Genomic DNA, 15,439 nt, shown 5'->3' on the forward strand with positions numbered 1-15,439 from the left:
TGTGGGCAAGAGGCCATACGCACTCCAGCAAGGCCTATTGGTTTACTGGCTTTAGGAAGCTTCTGGAGCCTGAAGCCTCAGTGAAACCTGCCCATAGGTACTGACCACGTGGTCAGAATTTCTCTATCAGTCACCTCTGGGGCCCTCGCCTATCTAGATAATATGTTTATTTAGCTATATCCAAGGCATCTGAGCAGATCACCTAGATGTTCGTTTTCCCCTCCTTTATGTCAATAGTGCAATGTGGTCATTTAAACAGAGCAATTAGGATAGAGGACTCCATGGCAAGACTTTGGTTCTAAGAAAACCCTGTCCTTTCCTCTTGTGGCGGGATGGTGTCGAGGCCTCGGAAAGAGCATCCGTGGAGGGGTACTTTAGGGACTTGAGTAGAAGGTCCTTTTAGAGCGTGAGACCACGCTTGGCCTCCAGTGGACCCACTGTCACAGCCTCTGACTCAGCTTGGGCCTTGACAGCTGTCAACCCCATTCGCGGTCCCATCACTGAAGGGGTAGACGGACGGTTGTGGTCAAAGGTAGTATGTCAATACAGCAGTTGTTACCAGAGAAAGCCAGGAGAGAAGCTAAGAAGTGTGAGGATGTATGTGTGTGTGTGTTCACATGTGGGACCAGGGGGCATGTAGCAGGAGCTATAGCCCTGGTCGGTTTCCCAGTACAACAGAATTAAGAGTAAAAGGAGGAAACGGATTTAGGCAGTGATTTTCAAACTGAGAGTTGTCGCCTGTTGGTAGGTTATTAAATCACTTCGGTGGTTTGGGATCAGCATTTTTAAAAAGTGGAATGGAATACAACTAAAAAAAAAGTAATAAAGGTAAATATTGTTTCAGATGTATTTAGGTGTGTGTGTGCTGAGCTGATTTAAACTTATTATTATGGCTCACAGACAATAGAGTATGTTAAGTTAAAACTATAACAAATATCTGATTTCCATTATTTTATTGACAATGCTTAGTAGTAAGAACAGCTAAAGTTTAGCTACTTAAAATGCATCAGGTGCTCTTCTAAACTCTGCATACATATTAACCCATAAAATTCTCCCAGTGGCACTGTGAGGTATAGACTGTTATCATCCATTTGGTAGGAGACGAAGCTGAGCACAGAGGATAAGAATCTTATTAAATGTCTCTAAGTGGAGAGGCAGGGTTCAGTCTTAGACTCCAGAGTTCCCTCTCTTAACCACTCGATATATTGCCTCAAATTTCAGGACAGAGATTTCTAGATGCCTTTCAGTAAGCTAGGCTAATCACTGTCTGTGCTCCTCTTTTCTTGGCTCTCACTGCTTTCCCTAAATATGGATGCAAAACAACCCTTTTTTAATATGTATGGTCTTATTTTCTGAAAAAGAGAATCGAGGCTGTAAATTAACTGGAAATCGGAATTTATTACAGACATAGCATAGGTTCCCTGTTCTGTGTCATAGCTTCAAAACAAATGTAACTATTGCCCCCTTTACCATCACAGGATATTTTAAGAATAAAATATTCTTAATATGAGGTCGGTCCCACCTAATTTATAACCGGAAAAAAAAAATCTCAAAAAATATTTGCTCTCATACAGAACTTAACGAACCCAAATATGTGGCATGTACTTGCATTTAAATTTCTTTTAGTTTTCTGTGCTTTGAAATAAAACACAACAATAAGTACAGTGACATGAAATGTCATCTGAAGTGGCTCAGAAAATAGACTGCCGTTACGGAGATCCTTAAAAAATGGCATTTAGAGAAGTCCTAATTTTTAGAGGGGATCAAAACATATGAGAGATCTTATTTGTTGTTGGACTATGGTTATGAAGTGATGATCTCCTAGGGTGATTCGGAATGTGTTATTTTGTTATAGTCTTTGATTGGGGAATAGCGTGTTTTTTGTTCATTCTGGTTTTTATAGGTAGACGGGAAAGTCAGCGTGAATGGAGAAATGGCCCACGGAGATGAGGAAGAGAAGGAAAGAAAATGTTCCACAGGGGCACTTTCCCCCTCGATGACCAAATCCCAGCTGTTTGAAGGTGTGGCCAGAGAGGATGGGTCCCCTGTGGAGCTAAAACAAGAGAACAGTAGCATCGAGATCAACATAAAGAAGCCAATTTCTGTTCCCCAAGAAGTGACGGTAAGATACAAACTTCTTTTCCTCTTTGGGATAATTCCATTGTTTTTTTTTAAAAAAGTAGGTCTTGAAAAACAGACGTTTCTTTCTAAATGAGCTATAATAAAAGGTGTAATATGATTTATGAGCAAGAAATGACATATTCTTATCTCCCTTCACGTTGTTGGTGCCCTGCATTATAGAAAAATAAAGTCTTTTAAAAACTATTTAATTGGGCAGAAGGTGGTGGTGCAGTGGCAGAGTTCTCTCCTGCATGGCAGGAGACCCGGGTTCAGGTCTCAGTGCCTACCTGTGGGGGAAAAGAAAACATTTCATTATTTTTTCCCTATTTATTCAGGACTGATTTAGAGTAATTCATTGAGTTTGAAAATAATCAGTTCCATTAGAATCTGGCTTTCTATTCTTGGGAATTGTATAAAAGGATCACTTTCTTAGAAAAACAAAATCTCAATAAAAATAAAATTATTTTTTATTATATTATATATTATATTATATATATATATAATATAAAATAATATATATTATATATTAAGGGCTGAACCCCTTAAGTGTAGATATTTAGAAGCGCTGCTGAATGGCCAAACTAAAAATGTAAGGTCATTCAAGAACAATAAAGAAGAGAACTCCAAGTAACATTGTATTTGCTACTTTGGAATATAAAAAGTCATCGTGCAGATTCTGATTTCTTAGCTCTTTCACCAGAGACTCATGCTGGTTTTGCTGACGGGACCAAAGCTGTGACTTCCCTCAAATGCAGCCAGCTTTCAGGGTGTAAACTGGACTCTGTTCAATCTCAGTTGTCCTTACGAGATGCTAAGCTGCTGCAGTTTTAACTAAAGATCTTGGGTTGGAGTTATAGTTGGAGGGTGGAGGAAACTCTGAAGATTTTTCCCCCAGTGTCTAGAGGAGTTCAGTTCAGAAGGAAGCATCTTCCAACTCCAAGGCTAAGAGTTAAGTGACTGTATTAGTTAGGGTTCTCTAGAGAAACAGAATCAACAGGGAACACTTGCAAATATAAATCTTATAAAAGTGTCTCATTTGACCGGGGGTACGCAGAGTCCTAAATCCACAGGGCAGTCTGTGAAGCCAATGATTCCGATGGAGGGTCTGGACGAACTCCACAGGAGAGGCTCACCAGCTGAAACAGGAAGAGCCTGTCTCTTCTGAATTCTCCTTAAAAGACTTTCAGTGATCAGATTAAGCATTACTCATTGCAGAAGATACCTCCCTTTGGTTGATTACAGATGTAAGCAGCTGTGGATGTAGCTGACATGATCATGATTTAATTCTATGAAATGTTCTCATTGCAACAAACAGGCCAGCACTTGCCCAACCAGACAAACAGATACCACCACTTGGCCAAGTTGATGCATGAACTTGACCATGACAGTGACCCAGGTAGCAAAATACCCACCCACTGGGACTAGATATTACTTTTCTTATCTCTGGGTTTGTCTTTTGAAGAATAAAATTATGTTTTCTCAAAAGAGTTGAGAGGATGCTATTCTTCCCTGCAGTGCTCAAACCCTATGAAAAAGATTGTGGTTGCAATAAACCAAAATAATTTCCTCACTATGGCAACATGTTTTCTCATCTCTGGGAGTAAAGCTGTGATCCCTGTGAATGCTAAGGCTCTCAACCTGAAATCTAATTTGCTTTTCATTCACATGAGTGTTACCATGGCTGAAGGGTTCTTAAAAATCATGAAACGGAACGTTGAGTTCTGCTAGCATGGTATGAGCTTTACTGATGGAGTAAACATTAACTTATGCACTTCAATTTAAATTAAATGCTCCCCAAATTGATTAGGCTTTACAGTGCTGAATGTGTTTTTCTGGAACAGGTAACAAATTCTGTTCCTATTTCTTTTTTGCTACCATTTTTTGATGAACATTCTCTAAATTCCCTTCATAAGCACCTTTCCATTCCTCACTTTGGTTCTGTTTATCATGCCACAGACCCTTTGCACATACTGTCAAGTACAGCTCTTTCTCACTGGATTTTGGAAAAATAACAGTGTAAGCACCATGCTTGACCTATGACACCTAGCAGAGGTTCCCAGGACTTAGTCAGGCCCAGCTTATGAGTTATAAGAACAATTCCCCAGGGTTGTGCTATCAGGCACATATCTACTCTCTAATTTCCACTGGTTCTACCCTCAACAGTTTTTTGTCGAATTGAGTAAAATCTTGCCCATGGCTGAATAGATTTTACCCTTGGCAGAAGCTAAAGAAACCAGTCATTATGAGGCCTAAAGTTCAAAAACAACTATTTAATCTCTCGTGTTGTAAGTTTTTAATCCTTTGGGGAAAAAAAAGTTTTACCCATTCTATATGGAGACATATAGCATTAAGCACATATGCTATGTTTAGGAATAGTTGTTTTTTTGTTGTTGCTGTTGTTTTAGAAAAGTAAAACTTCCCTAGAAATATATTCATTCTCAGTAATTAATAATCTTATTTCTATGATGAACAAAACTTTTTAAAATAACCTATTCTCTTTTAATGCCAGGCATATCCCCATTTAATAGTGGTTTAACTGTTAAGCTCCCTAAAAGTACAGAGACAAGTGTGATTTTACATTGATTACATACCCTCACAAGTATCTTGTTTTAAAAGGAATAAAATAAGATGATCTGAATGAAAGTATGTTTTTCAGGTGTTTACCCGTTAAAATGAGGATTCTGAAAAATAGATTGCCTTTGTCAATTTTCTTCCCAGAAACCAGCCTGATCCAGGCTGACCTTGAGATGCAGAGAATTTGCCTAGTTTGGAATAATTCCTAGTTCAATAAACCCTAGTGGTTCTGAAGACATGATAACATTTGCGTACTCTGTTTCTGGTACTTTCATCTCTTAAGTTCACTATGGCAGGACATAACATTATTTTCTGGGTAGGTATTTATCTGTATATATTTATTAGACTGTAAGCAAAGTTGTTAGCCATACTGCACAGGACTTTGGCTCAATACTCAAACACTCTTCATACTTGCAACCTGTGAACCAAAGGTTTCCACTCAAAACGTGTATCCCAAGAATTGTTTAAAAAGAATCCTTTCTCCAGTAACCTTACACCTCATTTTATTTCCTTCCCCATTATTCCAAGAAAAGCATTCCTTGACTACCTTATGGTTAGTTTGTTGCCATTGAAAAAGCAGAATTAATTTATTATGGCAACATTTGGTGACCAGCTTAAAATGGGAAGTCATCCTTCAGAGCTTCCAAAGGACTGACACCAACTTGGACTTTTTTTCCTTTCCCTAACTCATTTGCCCAATTCTGTGGGGCTGTCAAAGGAATAGTGTTCTTTTTAAATAGTGTCTTTCTTCCCCAAACTGCATTCCCAACAGATACGCTCTCTACAAAGGAGTAACCTCACCCACCACTAAAATGTCACAATTCCTCTAGGGCGAGCTGGAACTGTTCAAAGGGCACAGCAGCAGAAGTAGGCAGGAGCATAATTTAGACCAAGAGGCAGAGCAGCCAAGAAGGATGGTCATCCACTCCAGTGGGGGAAGGGGCAAGGTTGGAGCTTCAGCCTCATGGGCTGGCATAAGCACTTTTATATAGAACCATGTCCATTCCTTAGTTTCCTTCTACCTTGTCTTTCTCATTTGAAACTCTTTAGAATTACTTTAGAAATAGATCTGAAATCTGAGATGCTACCAAACTCCAGATCATCTTCAGCTGAATCACATCTAAGATGATGAGATTCTGATAGCAAATACCCTGGAGATGGTTGATGATTAACTGATAAGCAGGAATTACGGACCTACTCTGTGCCTCATTTTTTTTTAAAGAGAAGAAGAAATTTATAAACTTGCTGGGAAAGCAATTTTTATGAAGCAACTAGAAAATGATATAGCGCATTATATAATGAAGTGCTAGAGTATTTGGTAAGAAGACTAGAGGGATGTAAGATTGCAAAGGATAGGTAAAATCATTGTAAGTTGGGATTAGTCCAAGAAAGTTTTGTGAGGATAAGGGTTTTGAAACTGGACCTTAAGTGTGGGGTTTGCATTGGAATGCAGGAGGGATGGAAACTATTCCACGTATTGGGAATAGCAGAAGCAAAGGCATGGACAGTGGTGAGGAGCCCATGAGCGGAGATCATTGGGATAAGAGGTGATGAGACAGGAGGGCTGGATCCCCTCTGGGCCCCCTCTGCAGAGAGGAACCAGGCCATTTCTGTTCTAATTTGTTATCCCTGAGATATTTAAGAGCTTTTGCTGTCAATACAACCAACATCTCTGTAAAGGCCCAGTGAAGCATAACATTTTCCTTTGCATTTTAAATTATCTGCCTCTGTAAGAATATCATGTCATAGTGTAAATGCAGACTCTAGGAATCCAGGATTGGAAGAGAATGTAAAATGTCATCTAATCTGAGGACTAATTTATGCAATGTTTTGTGACCTACAGACAAGTTTTCTTTGTCTCCTTCAGAATTATTCCAGTGTTTTCCTGTGCCACTGTCAGTAGAATTTGTACGTGAATTTCTTTTTTCCTTAATAATACCCAGTTGCACTAAGTCGATGATCAACCCCCATCCTCACCCCCCAAGCAAGTTAAATTACCTGAGCCACCATTTATATTTAAAATAAATACAGGCATACCTCGGAGGTAGTGCAGGTTTGGTTTCAGATGACCACAATGAGACGAATATCACAACAAAGCAAGTCGCATGAGTTTTTTGGTTTCCCACTGCATATAAAAGTTATGTTTACACTATACTGTAGTCTGTGAGGTGTGCCATAGTGTTATGTCTAACACATACATACCTTAGTTCTAAAATATTTTATGGCTCAAAATGCTATCCATCATCTGAGTCTTCAGCATGTCATAATCTTTTGGCTGGTGGAGGATCTTTTCTTATTGATAGCTGGTGACTGATTGGGGGGGTGGTTGCTGAAGGATGCTGTGGCAATTTCTTAAAATAAGGCAACAATGAGGTTGGCTGTATCGAGTGACTCTTCCTTTCACAAAAACCTTTCTCTATGCTGTTTGATAGCATTTTACCCAAAGTAGGACTTCTTTCAAAGTTGCAGTCAGTCCTCTCAAATCCTGCTGCTGCTTTATCAACCAAGTTTTTGTAATAATCTAAATCCTTTGTTGACATTTCAGCAACGTTTACAGCAGCTTCACCAGGAGTAGATTCCATTTCAAAAAGACAAAAACACTTTCTTTGCTTCTCCACGAGAAGCAGTACTCGTCCTTTAAAGTTTTATCGTGAGATTACACCCGTTACTTCCTCAACTGAAGCCTTGAAACCATCAAGGTCATCCATTACGGTTGGAATCAACTTTTTCCAAACTACTATTAGTGTTGATATTTTGACCTCCTCCCATGACTCATGAGTGTTCTTCATGGGATCTAGAATGCTGAATCCTTTCAGAACTTCTCCAAATTGCTTTGCCCAGATCCATCAGAAGAATCACTATTTAGCTGTGTATTTCTTAAATCAAAGGATTTGAAAGTCGAAATTACTCCTTAATCCATGGGCTGCAGAATGGATGTTGTGTTAGAAGCCATGAAAACATTATTCTCTTTGTACATCTCCATCACAGCTCTTGGGTGACCAGATACATTGTCAATGAACAGTAATACTTTGGAAAGAAATCCTTTTTTCTAAGCAGTAGTTCTCAACAGTAGGCTAAAATGTTCAGTAAACCATGTTATATAGAGATATGCTGTCACCTGGGCCTTGTTTTTCCATTTAGAGACCACAGGCAGAGTAGATTTAGAATAATTCTTAAGAGTTTTAGGATTTTGGAATGGTAAATGAGCTTTGGCTTCAACTTAAAGTCACCAGTGAGTTAGCCCCCAACAAGGAGTCAGCCTGTCTTTTTTGTTTGTTTTTGTTTTTGTCTTTTTCAGCCTGTCTTTTTTTTTTAAAGGAAAGACAGAGAGAAGGAAGGAAGGATAGAAGGAAGGAAGGAAGGAAGAAAGGGAAACATCTTTAAACATTTTCTTGTTTTTTATTGTATTCTGTTTCTCCGTTTTTGTTACATGGGCTGGGGCCGGGAATCGAACCGAGGTCCTCCGGCATAGCAGGCAAGCACTTTGCCCGCTGAGCCACCGCGGCCCGCCCTCAGCCTGTCTTTTGAAGCTTTGAATCCAGGCATTAACTTCTCCTCTCTAACTGTGAAAGTCCTAGATGCCATCTTCCAATAGAAAGCTATTTCATGTACAATGAAAATCTGTTGTTTTGTGTAGCTAGATCCTTCTGGATTACTTACTGCAGCTTCTACATCAGCACTTGCTGCTTGACCTTGCATTTTTATGTTATGGAAGCAGCTTCTTTCCTTAAACCTCATGAACCAGCCTCTGCTTGCTTCAAACTTTTCTTCTGAAGCTTCCTCAACTCTCTCAGCTTTCACAGAATTGAAGAAAGTTAGGACCTTGCTTTGCATTAGGCTTTGGCTTGAGGGAATTTTGTCACTGGTTTTATCTTCTATCCAGGTCCCTAAAACTTTCTCCATATCAGCAATTAGGCTGTTTTGCCTTGTTATCATTTGTGTGTTACCTGGGGTAGCACTTTTAATTTCCTTCAAGAGTTGCTCCTTTGCATTCACAACTTAGCTGTTTGGCACAGGAGACCTAACTTTTGGCCTTTTCAGCTTGCTGCATGCCTTCCTGACTAAGCTTAATCATTTCTAACTTTTCATTTAAAGTGGGACATTTGCAATTCCTCTTACTTGAACGTTTAGAGGCCATTGAAGCGTTATTAATTGGCCTAATTTCAATATGGTTATATATTGAGGAATAAGGAGGTCTGGGGAGAAGGAAAGGGATGGGGAAACAGTGGAGCAGTCAGAACTACGCAACATTTATCAATTAAATTCACCATCTTATATGGGTGCAGTTTATGACACCATACAATTACAATAGTAATATCAAAGATCCCAGAGCACCATAACAGATACAATAATAATGAAAAGATTTGAAATACTGTGAGAATTACCTCAGTGTGACACAGGACATGAAGGAGCACATGCTGGTGGAAAAATGGTGCTGATGGACTTACTTGATGCAGGGATGTCACATCAATATAAGAAACGCAGTGTCTGCAAAGCGCAATAAAACAAGGTGTAAGAATAGTCCAAGCTTCAGCTGATTACTGTGTGAATTCATGTAGATAGCCTGCTGGTATGTTTTTTTAATATTGCCATAGAACAAATAAGAGTAAGATGGTTATAATACATTTTTCAGACACCCGAAAAAGTGAAGGTTTTTAGATTAAAATCATCAAAATCCCTGTCTTGAACAGATGTGAATTTCATATAAATGAAATGAATTCCTTATAGTCTTCCAACTCAGTTTGTGAGGCGTTCCAGCTGTAATTCTCTAAAAAATCTGCAGATTTGAATGGCTTTTTCCAGAAGATGATACTCACATGATACTTGCATGATTATATAGATTTGCACAATATGTAGCTTTGCACAATTCTTCCTGCAGCTCTTTTGCTTTTCCTATGTTCACGCTTTCCCATTTCTGGCTTCTTCCTGCCCCCTTAACTCCCAAGACTCCCATCCCTGACCTCCCTGGCACTTCACCCCCCTCTTATTGCCAGTTCATCCCAAATGAGGCCACCCACGCCCTCCTGCTGGCAAGCACCTACCCCCTACCCCCACCCCCAGGGCTGTGCAATTCTCCCTCCTCAAGCCTGGGCCAACTCAGTCAGGTGGTACCTAAACCACTTCATCTTTTTTCTCAAGCTAAGTAAAAAGGTGGGTCTGTTTTTCTACCTTGATACAGCTATGGCCATTCCTCTTGTAAATTCTGTGTTTTACTAATGTTTTCTGATCCAGAAAGACAGACAATTGAATCTTTCTTGAATCATTTAATTTTGCAGTGAGAGCAGGGTGAAGGCATTTGAGTAGGTGCTGTTTGCCTTACAACTGAGACCAACTGCAAATTCCTTTTGGATGTCAAATGTCAACAAACATTTCTTCAGAAATCCCTGTTGTTTTCTCTATCTAGAAGCAGTTGGAAGGTTATTAGACATAATGCTCTTTCCAAATCATTCAAGTTACTTAGGCAGAAAAATATACAGGCCTCAAAGAAGCATACAGCAGTTGAAATAAAAAAATCAAACCTCACCCTCCTTACCTGGATCAGAGCCTCCTATTGTTGGTTTGAAAAGTTTAAGGCACGGAAACCCTGATTCTCTCTGCACATCTTCCTTCCAGTGACCACAGATATTTGGATGTAGAAACGTGAAAGGAAAAACTCACATCTGGGCTCTGTGGTACCTGGTCATGGTGACAAGGCATAAATAGACTGATTTTTCCAGACTCGTGTCCAGATAGGTTATTCAAGACGGGAACCAGGAAATCACCCAGAGTTACAGAATGGTAGCTCAGGAAAGGGCCTTGGGCATCACTTCTTCCCTCCCATCCCCACCCCTTGTAGAGGTTTAATGATGGGTCCAAACCCCCACAGCTCCTGATGATAGAAATGGCCAACACCTAAGTCCCAGGACTTGTCCTCCCTGCTTCCTATTCCCGATTCATCTTTCTATGTCATTTTCCGGGCCAGCACACCAAGATTTTGATTGAAACTGGCAGCCAGATGCCAAGTAGGTTTTGTGATTACACCATGTCCCTTTCGAGCCAGGAAACCGCCACCTTCCTCCGTAGTCTAGGGCTGAGCCTGGCACCCAGTCCAGTTTGGATCGCGTCCTCAGGCGAGGGGTTGCCAGTTCCTGGCTCAGGCCTGTGCATCTTTTCTATGCTCTCATTCATTCGTGTCCAGGGATCTGTTTTTATTTACTTGTTTTCATTCTCGAGAGAGTATTACTGATTGGAGACAGGAAGGCCTCTTCTCTGTTTAGCTGCAGCCAAAGGAAAGTATGGGTCAGAAAGCACAGTTTCCAGTAAGGCAAGTTTGTTTGTGGCAAACCTCTGACTCTGTCAGGACTAATGTTAAAACTGCCAACTTTTAACTCTTTTCCTCTAGAGTAATGATGCAAATACAAAAGGAACAGGCCCTCGGGAGGGAATATCCAGACATAAGTTAATTAAGCTGGCCTTGAGAATTTTCCCTCATTACATATAGTCTGTATACATTGCAAAATACAGAAAATTATAAAAACAACACAAACTATCTATTCTTCCAGCCACATAGAAATTAATGTAGTTAAGATACACACTTTGTGTGTATCCTCCTCTTTTTTTTGGTGCATATAAATTTTTTTAAATGAGCTCATGTTATTCATATTGTATTGCAACTTGCTTTTTCTCTTAATTTATCCTGAATGTTTTGCCAGTGATAGCCTGATTTTGATGACTAGCATGCATTTAAACTAAGCCTGGGAGCATAAATCCCATAAATAATGCATAAGACATTTGCTCACCTAACATGAATTGCGTGTCTGCTCTACACGAGGAACTGTGCTGGGGCTCCTGAGACACGAGGCTTTCTCAGAACCTGGACTGGATCTGAAGGCCCCAGAGGGGTTGATGGAGGGTTGCTGTCTGCTCTCAAGTCACCCTGGGAAGGAGAGACTGGGCTAAGCTGCCTCCTTATATAGAGAGATTCCAGGGAGTTCTAATCTTTTGCAGAATTAACGAGATGACAGCTAGAGGAGGGAAAGGGAATAGAAAAAGAAGTCTGAATAATATCAGAAGTAAACTTGAGACGCTGAGGTCCTAGACTGATTCCTACCAATGAAAACCTTTGAATGCCTGGGGGGCAGCTTGGAGGGGGAGTAACTGGGTCCCAGGTGATGGAGCATTGAGGTTATGAGCACAAGGCAGGGTTCCCATCTGCTCTGCCTACTAGCTGTGTGACCCTTGAACAAGTCTCAGCCTCCTGGGCCTGAGAGCCCTCACCTGTATTAAGGGAATAACATTGGCCTGTGCTAAGGATTAAGTGAAATACTCCATGCCAGGTGCCCCAAAGGCATTGACACATGATAATTGCAATAAATATTTGTAGTGGTTACTATTTTTGCTGTTGTTATTATCATTTTACCATCTCAAATCCTAGTGTCCAGTATTTGAGTGGTGAGTCATGGAGAAATGTATTCAGAAATGTGGGAATTCTTTAAAATGGAAGTTCTCCTTTAGCCATGGGTAGATAATAGATTACCAAGTGTGGCGAGCTACTAACATACTCCTTAATGAACTTGCAGACTGCAAGAATGCTTGAGGATTTTGTCTGCTTTATATTACATATTATTTCTAAAGGGCTTCGTGAATTATCTTATTTCATCGATTCCAAGTGCCACTTTTGTGTGTGTGTGTGTGTGTGTGTGTGTGTGCATTTTCACATTTCTAGATCAGGATACATCTCACAATCAATGATGTGTCATATTTAATGGAAACTGTTCATTTTTTTATCAGTACCTAAAATAATGCAACTTAAAAGTAATGGCGTTTTAAATACAATGAGATTTGTTCATTACTTTTTTAATTTGGGGGCTGAGGGGTATCTTTGACCCTGTTTCTGTAGTTGTTTTATTTCTAGTAATTGGAAACACCAATGTTTTCAAGCGCATCATTCATCAGTGGTTTGCTCTACAAATTTGTTTCCTAATCTCAGCTGGTTTTCTATAATCTAATCTATTGGGGAGGGGGAAAGCTAAAAATCAGTAATTCTGCTTGTATTTTACATATTAGGTTCATAAACAAAAATATTATCATGTAATAATATTTCTAGGTGGGGGGAGGGAAATCACTTAAAATTGTAAAACCCAATTTATTAACTTGTAATGCTAAACTGGTTGATCTATAAGTGCTGCTAACCAGGTCAGTTCTTATAATAGTATAAATGTATATAAAACTTTAAATATAATAAAATAAACTTTGGTTTGTTTAACTATTTCCCTCATTCAGACTCCTAATGGTATTCAACTCAGGCTTGTTGACATATTTAGAAGTTTCAAAATCTATTAACTTTCCTGCATTCTAAAAGTGCATTTTAATTCAATATTTCTCCCAGAATTGATACATGATTATTTGTCATTGGAAAATGCCCATCTAATTATGATGATCTCAAAGCCATTCTATCCTCCAAAAGCAAAATCAAATTTTTGCTTCTAGAGTCTATTGTAAAATCTTTCAAAATCTTTCAAAAGCTTTGTTTTTGGGGGGCCCACGGGCAGGCTCCGGGAATCGAACCCCGGTCTCAGCATGGCAGGTGAGAATTCTGTCGCTGAGTCACTGTTGCACCACAAAAAGCTTTAAAGTTTTGTTACTTAAATTTTCTTTGTTTCTTAAAAGTTCACTGACAATTTCCAACAATGTAATAACTTTAAAGGGCTTTCATTTGATTTGGAAAATAAATTTTGATTTATGGGTGAAAAGTACATAGTTATAAAAGACCAATAAATTGATAGCTCTTACAAAATATACAAGGATATTTCATAAAATATTTAATAAAGCCTTTAGTCAGAAGCTAGTTTTAACCTTATTTTAATATCTTTTTAAATATATGAAATATTTCGTGGGCACTAAAAACAATTCAACTTTAGCCCTTTCATAAAAAAAAGTTCTGAAAAAAAAACGCTATAGTCATTAATTGCTTCTCTCTGGTTGTCAAGGTATACTGTTTAGCCAATACTTAATATGACCTTTCAATCACTTTTATCAAGCAACTACTATAATATCAGCAGGAGAATTTTAAATTTCATTCTGGAGTCAATTGGTTCCTACTTAAAGCCTATGTAAAGTTGCACTGATTTTGTTTTCAGATTACAGAAGCAGTACATACTCATCATAGAACATTTTGGAATACAGGAAAAAATAATTCAAAAAAAGAGGAAAAAGTCATCCAGAATTTAAACACATAAAAAATAATCACTGTTGGGGATGCAAGAGTAGTTCAGTGGTAGAATTCTATCCTGTCATGTGGGAGACACGGGTTTGATTCCCGGCCTATGCACTTCCCAAAAAACAAGCAAACAAAGAAAACAAACAAAAATTCAATAAATGGGGCTGCAATAATGGAATACTCACATGGAAAAAAGAATGAAAAGTGACCTTGGCCATACAGCATATAAAAAATAAAATAAAATGAAAGTAACCACTGTTAATGTTTTTGGTATATTTCCTTACTGTCTATTTTTTTTTTTATTAGAGAAGCTTTAGGCTTACATAGAAGCCATGCTGGCAGTACAGCATTCCCATATTACCTCACCAACCCCCATTATTAACACTTTGCATTTGTATGGTACTTTTTTTACAATTGGTGAAAAAATATTATAATTATATTATTAACTATAGTGCATAGTTTACATGAGGATTTTTTTTCCCTCATAGACCACCTTATTCCTTATTACCTTTTTATATACATGTTTTATGTATACATAGGCAGGTTTATTGATGTGTATTATAGGCATATATAATCTTGTACATGTAATTATCACACTGTATAGATAGTACATTTTTTTACAAACATTAGATAGTAAGTATTTTTAAATATCATTATATATTGTTCAACACCTTGATTTTTCTAATGACTGCATATTTCCCTTTATGAACATATATGAAGTAATTTATTCAACCATTCCCCTATTATTGGATGATTAGGTTGTTCTAATTTATTTTACAATTAGAAATTCCATCAAGCATAAAAGTGATACATTTGAAGTACAACTTAGAGAGATGAACATGACAGTAATAATAAATGGATTAGACGGTGAGATTGAATCAGAGTCTCCTTAGTGGAAGAACAGGGGAGAAAAGGCTAAACTCACCTCCTGGCAGTAGAACTTGGCAAATGATGGATGCTCATGAGGATGAGTCAAGATCAGTTCATATGCTCATGAAAAACAAACAAACTAAACTGGTGCCATAAATAGAAATAGTCAAATTTGGAGTAGGGACTTCTTTGGAGGTGATTTGTAGCGTGTCGAGTATGAGCCATTTACTGTGAAACCGAAGATCAGTTCTGCAGAAATGAAGTTTTGATGGGCTCTCAGGACAGGAGATGAAAGTCCAGGTCATAAATGAATAAAGAGGAGTTAGTGGTGAACCTATGAGGATAATTAATATATTTGAGGGCAATTCAGTTGAGGAGGAAAATAGGGCCATATTCAAAACCTTTAGGAATGACCCATATTTTGATGAGAAGAAAAGGAATGAGCCAGTTAGAGCAGAATAGCCTGAGAGAGAGAGAGAGAGAGAGAGAGAGAGAGACCATTAGAACCCCAGTAATAGAGTAGAGAGGGTCACTGGGGACCCTGGAAGGAAGAGAGCTTCATGACGCATAGAAATCCCACAGGACCAGAAGCCACAGATGGCTATGCTCAGGACAGGCCACTGCGAATATAATTGTTACAACCTTTGAGAAAAGCCGCTTCTATGGGTGATGAGA

At 38.7% G+C, this 15,439-nt stretch overlaps 1 protein-coding gene across 25 annotated transcripts in view; it reads left to right on the top strand.

Moving 5' to 3' along the window:
• The window catches only part of LIMCH1 (LIM and calponin homology domains 1), a 388,350-nt gene that overhangs the window by 325,073 nt on the left and 47,838 nt on the right, over window positions 1-15,439 (top strand). For all 25 annotated transcript variants that reach the window (XM_077136731.1, XM_077136732.1, XM_077136733.1 and 22 more), the window contains one exon: window positions 1,904-2,122. In XM_077136731.1, the coding sequence (XP_076992846.1) occupies window positions 1,904-2,122 (219 nt within the window). The remainder of the gene's footprint in view (window positions 1-1,903; window positions 2,123-15,439) is intronic.

The sequence above is a fragment of the Tamandua tetradactyla genome, chromosome 19 (assembly GCF_023851605.1).
Source record: "Tamandua tetradactyla isolate mTamTet1 chromosome 19, mTamTet1.pri, whole genome shotgun sequence".
NCBI classification, from domain to species: domain Eukaryota; kingdom Metazoa; phylum Chordata; class Mammalia; order Pilosa; family Myrmecophagidae; genus Tamandua; species Tamandua tetradactyla.